This window comes from Castanea sativa, chromosome 1 (genome assembly GCF_040712315.1).
Source record: "Castanea sativa cultivar Marrone di Chiusa Pesio chromosome 1, ASM4071231v1".
NCBI classification, from domain to species: domain Eukaryota; kingdom Viridiplantae; phylum Streptophyta; class Magnoliopsida; order Fagales; family Fagaceae; genus Castanea; species Castanea sativa.
In genome coordinates, this window is record NC_134013.1 from 8,207,191 (window position 1) to 8,215,966 (window position 8,776).

At 33.1% G+C, this 8,776-nt stretch overlaps 1 protein-coding gene across 1 annotated transcript; it reads right to left on the reverse strand.

Annotated features, from left to right (window-relative positions):
* Nucleotides 1–1,083: 1,083 nt before the first annotated feature.
* LOC142643426 (arabinosyltransferase RRA3-like) lies at nucleotides 1,084–3,673 on the reverse strand. The gene is made up of 2 exons (XM_075818084.1): nucleotides 3,488–3,673; nucleotides 1,084–2,211 (listed from the first exon to the last, which is right to left on the reverse strand). The coding sequence occupies exons 1-2, from the start codon at nucleotides 3,671–3,673 to the stop codon at nucleotides 1,084–1,086; spliced, it is 1,314 nt and encodes a 437-aa protein (XP_075674199.1).
* Nucleotides 3,674–8,776: the final 5,103 nt, after the last annotated feature.

The following is an 8,776-nucleotide window of genomic DNA, read 5'->3' on the forward strand; positions in this document are numbered from 1 at the left end:
ACCAGACACTTAATTTTTTTGATGGATGCATTTGTCATTGTCTTCACACATTAGCACCTTCATCCCAGTATTTTATTCAAAAGTTGAGTTGGACTGCTTGTTGACTTGGATTGCTAAAGGAAACATAAAGTAAATAAAGCTAAAATTGGGAAAGGAAAATGATGTAGGACACAATTTAACATTTAATTATTGTAATTTATTATTCTTGGTATTTTTATGTGTTAAAAATACTAAATAAGTGTATTGTATTTCACAAGTAATAGAATATACATAAGTGCTTTTATATAGGAGGCAGAGTGTGCAGTACAAGTAAGTGTACTATACAAGTAAACAAGGTAGACCTAAAGCCCACATACCCTAATACACGTTAACATTATGTAAGAAATTGTTATTTAAGGTTTAGGTGATTTATTTCCTTGTTTTTAGGTGTATTTAATGTTTTTTAGGTAAATTTGATTCCTGTTATGGTTAGGTATTAATTAAGAGTTATTTTAGACTATATTTTCTTATCTGTCAAGTTTTAAGAAGCCCTTAAATAGACGCCTAAATTTGTAGACGTTTTTTCATAGTTTATTATCAATAAAAATTCAGATTTGTGTCTATTGTGTTCTCTGGTGGATTCCAGATCTATCACCTTATGGATTCAAGGATACCAACTGATGTCGCAAAAGCCTAAAGAAAGCACACATGATACTCTCTTGATGGAACAAAAACTAAAGTGTTAGTTCTTGGATAGTAAATCTTGAATCCACAAGGGGTTCCTTAAATTCACAAGGTGATAAACTGGAATCCACCAGCAAAAGAATTTGACAAAAATCTATATTTTTATTAATCTGAAAATTGAATCGCCTTTGGAGGCTACAATGCGTTTAAATAGTAAAAAAAAAACCTAGGGCAACTAGAAATCCTAAGGCGGCTACGAAAGCATATAAAACCCTAACTTAACTAAGCAAAATTAAAAACATCTAAAAACAAGAAAATAAATGCCCTAACCCTAAAATAACGAAAATTACATAAAAATACCAAATGTAAAAAATTACAGAAATTAATTATATTCTTGTAAGAAGTAAATATTAGGTAGGTCTATTTTTTCTGCCAAACAGAACCAACTGGGAAAGGTTCTAGTGCATCCTGCTTGCCATTAACATAGAAATCTACTATTGCATTTATCCTTGGAAGTTTATCTGGGTGGTAATTTACATGAACAATAACTGGCTTCAGCTTCTTAATTCTTGCATCTTTCCTAACCATCTTGAAAAGAACATTACTGTTCATAAAAAGATAGAAATCCAAAGTTCTCTTGGAAACATGAAGCCCATCATACCCAGGATGTGAAGGATAAAAGAGCTCCTCATTGAACACTGCTTGGTCCCATGAGTCTGGATCCTTAGAAAGCCGGTTAGCCACCCTGTCTAACAATTCAATTGAAGGAAGTGTAGGCCTTATGTAAAAGAAACCAGAGTTGTAAGCCCATATCCTCATAGTAGTAGCATATCGAGCCCAACCCATTGCAGGTTCATCAAACGCATCATCAAACCCATAAGCTGTCTTATTATTGTAACCATCAGACATAGATTCCACATCTGAATCCCTATAAAGATAATCAAATGGGTTCTGCAAATACACTATATCAACATCTGAGACAAGAACACTGTATCCCAGTTGTAAAAACTCTCTCAAAATGCGAAATTTCAGTCCAGACACAGCATGGTTATTTCCTGTTTTTCCAATTGAATCAATACCCTCATCTGGGTCTCTCTTGTAGACTGGAACGCCATTAGATTTGCATATACTTTCAATATGGTCATCTAATGCTACAACTAGATGATTAGGAATACCCACCTTCTTGATGCTAGTAAACCAGACCTCCAACATGCTTTGCACTTTTGAGTTTGCAATTGCAACTATAATTTCTTTATGAACAGCAACTTCCTCCAAGATCTTTGCCAATCTTGGATTCACAGATTCATCAGGAACAACTGTTGGGTTAGTTCTCAAACCCTTGACAGTACCGAAGGTCCCAGCCTTGTGATTTTCACCCAAAGCCATAACTTGCTCCTGTGCATAATCTCTTCCTTGTTCAGCCAGCCGAAGCTGTTTCCTGAGAATCTTGAGCTTAATATTCAACTCAGCATTTTTCTCCGACAATGATGCCATTTCTAACTTCAATATGCCAATCCGTTCTGATGATTCACATGAGGATGAACCAGCCTAACAAACAAACAGTAGGAAAAAGTTAAACACAGAACATGTGTGCAAGTTGGTGTGTGTAAATGTGTAATTAACATTACCCTTATTTTTTTTTATAGCTAGGGACCATTAGTTTCCTTTTGGTGTAGGTGAATTTGAACTTAAGTCTCTTATTTAATAACTAGATACATTTTTTAGAAGAAGGGAAAAAAAGAAGAATTTATCAGTTTAACTAATTGAAACCTATCTCATGTAAGCATTTATATCTAACCGTGTGAGGAAACCGTAATATAGCCTGAGAACATTTTTCTATTAAAAATAAATAAACACAAGCAAACAAATCTGAGAGCATGAACATCAAATGATAATGAAGAATAAGGAAGAAATCTTAATTCTAAGGCATCCTTTTCGAACTCCCTTTCATATGATTCTAATTTTTTATCTTATTTACCATTTCAAAATATGACTCCATGAGAGCAATATACACAATAAAAAAAAATTGTGGATTGAAAATCAAATAGAATCTTTAAGTCTCGAATGCGGATTCAATTGTCATACATCACAATAACTTTAAAGAAAGCCTATTCAAATTTCACGGCATGCCATAACACAACTCGTCACTTGTTCAAGCCAAGCTCATGTGTGTGCACAACAACAAGAAGTCTAATTACATAATAAATTTATAAGTCTTGAGTTAATTAATTGGTTGTAATTGATGTACAATAAAAATAATAAATGTGGGCTTGTACAAAAGTGATGTTATACAAATCATAATTCGCCATCTCAACTAGTTGTGAGTAACATTACTTGCACAACAAAGACAACACCTTAAACAAAATTTGTGCTAATTAAAGTAAGAGCAATTCTTGCAATTATTAACAACAAACATTGTTTGACACCACCATATGAAGTGAACATTGTGGGTTTAAACCTCAAAGTTCTAACTCTAATTCTAACAAGCCAAACAAAACAAGGCAGAAAGAATTCCACCTAAAACTAAAAGTAGCTTCAGTCCCTAGTGTTCATAAGTTCAAACTGATTATCAATTACTTCTAATGGCTTACACATAATGATTAAAGTAAACAGTTTTTTAGTTCCTAACTCTTTATGTAATTAATAAATTAATAAAACTTAAAACCCATATTTTATCGAAGCCAATTGAAAATAAGTAATAAGGTATTAACTATTAAGCTTATCAAAAAGAAAAAGAAAAAGTAATAAGGTATTAAAAACCAATTAATAGGGAAAAAGAGGAAATAAACTAAACAGTGAGGTAATTGAGCAGCAAGATCCGAACCTTGAGATTTGTTTTACCGAATGGCTGGTTTTGGAAAGGTGAATAGTAGGTGAAGAGTTCGTAAGGGTACAAGAAGGCAAAGACACAACCAAGAACAATTCCGATCACAATGGCTAAGGTGATTTGACATTGGACGTTTTCCTTGCTCTTGTCCCTCATCAATGGTCCGTCTCTATGATCCGCCATGGCTTCTACAAATTGATAACACGCTCAGTGAGACTTCTTCTCTCACTTTTTACTATTGCATTAGGTTATAACTAATACCAGTCTCATTCTTTTAGGCACGATTGGACTTTCACTCACTCTCTCTCAAACTGTTCATTCTTTTTTAGTAAATGGAATATGACCCCCGATGCCAAGAATCATGTAGCTTAACTACTTAGTACAGTCTAGTTTTTCCAACTGAGAGATCCAATATTTAAAATCCTCTCATCCAACTATTAAATTATCAAAGAAATTGACCATTTTTCGAACTAAGACTATGTTTACCCAGCAGTTTTAAATTGCATTTAAAAAATATTGTAATTCATTAAATGCTCATTTAAGTGCATTTATGAAATCAGTTTTACCCATTAATAGCAACATCAGTTTCTTTGCTAAAATTGAATTTCAAATCTAATGCTAATAAGTTTAGATACAAGCCAGTTTTGACTTTTATTCCTTAATGTCAAACTTTATCAGCTATTATTAATTAGTGGAGTGGGTTTCAGTTAACTTGACTGGTAAAGTCTCTGATGGTTGAATAAGAGAATTGGAGTTCAATTCCCGTCTATACAAAAAACTGATTGATATCTTAGTCTGATAATAAAGAGCTGTCATTAAGAGTAGACGTCATTAGTTGAAACTTTCTCCAAAAAAAAAAAATTGGTGGATATAAATAATACCTACTAAATGAACATTTTAAATATGGGAAGTTAATAGCATATAATATATATATATATATATATATATATATATATATATATGACTGTTTACTATTTGATTTGAAATCTTTTCATTTTTTTTAGGCTGCGTTTGTTTTGGCTGAAAATGATTTCAGGAAATTCTTTTACACCAGCCTATGTGTTTGGTAAGCACAGAAAATTGGGTTAAACTTAAATCAATTTCCACGTTGACTGTAAAATAACCCTCTCCAGCCGGAAATGAATTTTAGTTTCTATTTTACCTTCAAATGATTTCCACCCTAGGAAAATAGAAGAGAGAGAGAGAGAGAGAAAAACAGCAAGAAGAGATCGCACTAAAAGCTGAAGCATCGATCGCACCACCACCCCAACCCCACTGAGATCGCACCCCAGACTGATCATCACCACCCAAGACCGATCCACCCAAAACCGATCTCGTTCTCGACCCAAAGCTCATCGGCGTCGCCGTTCTTGTTCTCGTAAGCCCATCTGTTCAAACCCACCCTCGCTGGAAGTCTAGTTGCATCCCACCACACCTATCCCTGAAACCCAGAAAACCCATTTCTCAAACCCACTCCAACGAACCCACCACTCCGACGAACCCATTTGTCAAATCCACCACTCCGCGAGATCGAAACCAGTCGCCTCCGCCGCAAGATTAAACCCAGTCCCCTCCGCCGCGAGATCAAACCCAATTGCACTGGTCTCTCTTCCTTCTTCTCTCAATTTGACTAGATTTGATGATTTTTTTTTTTGTTGGGTTTTGTTTGTTTTGTGTTTATCTGTTGAGAAATGATATTATATATTTGTTTGGAAGCTGAGAAAATGTGAGCAACAAGTAGAAAATGTGTTTTCTATAGTATTTTCAAGAATACAACCAAACACCAAAAATTATTTTTCAAAATGCCACTAAACACCTAAAAATATTTTCTTTTCCGAAAAATATTTTCACCTAAAAATATTTTACTCTCGGAAAACATTTTACATCTAACCAAACACAGCCTTATTAACAAGATCTCTTTTATTCTGTTGTTTCAATACACTTACTGCTCTAATTCTTCTTCTTACTTTGAAAAATATTATCTTCGTAACTCTATGAGTCTATTTAGTAATGTTATTCTAATAACGTTACTTAAGTGTTGTGAAAATACGTATGAATAAAAAAATTATTTTAAAAATATATGTATTTTTTAAACAACAAAAAATATGGTTTAAACAACACAATCAAACATGCCTGTATTTCTAGGAAAGTGGTGGTCTTGTAAGAATGCATGCAAAGATAATATATATAGAGTTTTGGGCACAGACGTCAATCAATCCAATTAGATAAGCTCGTATAGAATTTTGAGCAGGCTGTTGCAGCGTGGACTGTAAAACAAGAAATACTGCTATTTGTCTAAACTTGAGGAAAAGCCCTTTGCATAGGATAAAATTTATTGCTAAAATCTAAAAATTAAAAACGAAAAATATTGTAGTAAAATATTTTTTAAATATGTGAATAGTATTATAGGTTTCATTTTTAATATTTTTTTTGAATAAAGTGTTTGTGAGTCTCATGAATAATACATAAACAGTATTAAATAGTAATATACAGTGTTATTTGTCGGTAAAAAGCTGAAAATTTTATTTAAAAAAAAGTGAAAAAGAGCTTAAATGGATTGAAAAGTTAACATATGTTGTTACTGTTTATGCTACTGTAGTATAAACAGTAGCATTGCCCCTGACGCCTGCAGCAGCAAAGAAAAAAAAGAAAAAAAAAACGTGAAAACAGTGAACGCAACAAATTTAATCCGTATCCAAACGGATACTGGGTTGGCTGGAAAGGGGATTTGAATGAAGCAGCTTTGCAAAGTGTTAATATTCTTGGCAGTATGTGTGAGGTCTTCCCAATCAAGTCACAGGACAAGCGAATTCTTATAGACAAAAGAGCTTGTGAAGCTGCTTTTCAAAGTGACCTTAACATGTTGTCAGTATGTGACTATGGGTGAGTTTGGTTGGGCTTTTTAAAAAAGTGCATAATGAAAAAGTTGAGTTTTGAAAAAGTGCATAATGAAAAAGTGATTTTTCAAAAAGCTGAGTGTTTGGTAAAAGCTGTTAAAAAGTGCTTTTTGAAAAAGCTGAGTGTTTAGCTAAAACTATAAAAGTTGCAGTTTGAGGGACAAATTACCAAAAAGGACAATGTATATATAAGGGAGTTTATTTCATACTTATAATTCAACTACTTCATATACTTACTAAATAATAATAATAATAATAAATTTATATTATTGGTATTATTTTAATAATGTTTGGGCAATTATTCTTTTTTAGTGGCATAATTATTTGTTATTACCATTAATGACTTCTTATTAATATTAATTAAATCTAAACAATTTTCATCATCATGAAGCACAAAATGAAAATGTAAAAAGATGATAAAATATACACCAATAATCCAAGTTTAAATTGTGCTATATAAAAATGTAAAAAGATATAAAATACATACCAATAATCCAAATATAAATTGTACTACATGATATTATACAAAAAAAAAAAATACAACTACTAATTATTACCCCCCCAAATAGAATTTGCAATGGAATCACGAAGAACCACCATTGCAGGATCTGTTAAAGTTCCTGAGTTTTGCTCATAACTGCTACATGCTTCACTATTACGTTCTCTTCTAGAAATTGAATCTTCATTGGCATTTATGAACTCCCTATCATCCCTATCATTTAGTCTAACAAAATTATGAAGAGCCATAGTAGCAGATACAATAAGTATTTGGATATGGAATGGAAAAGATGGCATGTTTCTAATAATTCTCCATTTATTCTTCCACACACCAAAAGTGCGCTCAATCACACATCGAAGAGATGAGTGAGCATGATAAAATTTTTCATGTCTAGTTCTAGGGCCTCCACCTCTCCTTCGAAAGTCCTGAAGATGGTATGATATCCCTTTGTATGGTGCCAAATAGCCTTGCATCATTGGGTATCCAGAATCAACTACATAATATTTCCCTAAACAAAGAAATTCAATTGTATTAAACACACACACAATATGTCATTATAATGAACAATTGATTAAACAATTACAAACCTGGTGGTGGGTGCGGAAAGTTGTTACTTTGTGTACGAATAGTATCAAGAAAAATGTGGGTGTCGTGTGCCGCACCTTCCCATCCAGGCAAAACAAATGTGAATAACATATCAAAGTCACATGCAGCCATCACATTTTGGGTTGGATATCCCTTTCTTCCAAAGTATGGAATGGACTTCTCAGTAGGTACAATCGCTATCACATGTGTGCCATCAATCGCACCGATGCAATCCTAATAAAAACATTAATAGTTTTCAGTTCCACATGCATTGTATTATCTTATAGACAATAACACTTATTCAAATATACAATAGTACACATACTTTGAAATGTGGCCAATAAATTGGATGGTCTTGTATTTTGGTTGGAACTTCACTAAAAGTTGGATCCGAAGGCTTTACATATGCTTCTGCAAAGCGAGCACCTAACAGAGTGATCATCTTCTCAAAATGTCTACTTATGGTTTCACCCGAATGCTAAAATAATTCTTGAACCATTCGGTTACATGTTCCATGACCAAGTATCAGTAAACAGATTGCCACTAACTCTTCTAACCTTATATTCCTTGAATGTTGAAGTCCAAAGTCACGTTGTAAAACTTGACACAAATTATGAAACACCTCCTTTCTCATTCTAAACATATTGTAACACAAAGTCTCATTACCTTCCATACAGCGTCTCAGCCAATCCCACCCCGTTTGTTCAGAATCATGACAAGGAGTCTTACTAATGTACTTATTGAAATATGTCACAACTGCTTCACAGGTAACTGTCACAAGCTGGTAAAACTCCTCGTTAGAATTGTCATTATTATCATCACTGTCAGAATCACTATCACTGTCATCATCACTGTCACTACTTTCATCATCATCATCATCACCATCATTGTTATCACCATCATTGTTATCACCATCATTATTATTGTCAACATTGTTATAATCACTACCATCATGATCATCACAATAATTTCTGTAATCCCCATCCATTAATAGTTCCATAAAATGGCCACTCTCATGAGTACCATTATAATCATCCATATTGGTTTCAGCTACATAACAAAATAACAAATATTCAATCAAGACAATTCACAACATACCAAGACAATTCACAACATCAAGTACATAACACTGTAATGAAAATTTCAAATATGTTTGCATTACACATATATTAGTCCAAAGCTAATACTAAATATCACATAACTTAGTTTAAAGTTAATACAACATAGCAAATACAACATAGTTCATACAACATAGCTAACTTAGTTTAAAGCTAATACAACATAGTTAATACCACATCAGGTTAG

Bases quoted from the DNA above. Each gene is read 5' to 3' on its own strand.
- LOC142643426 (XM_075818084.1), bottom strand. From the start codon at position 3,673: ATGGCGGATCATAGAGACGGACCATTGATGAGGGACAAGAGCAAGGAA. The intron at 2,212-3,487 runs GTTCGGATCTTG...TTTGTTTGTTAG, and splicing joins TCGGTAAAACAAATCTCAAG to GCTGGTTCATCCTCATGTGA.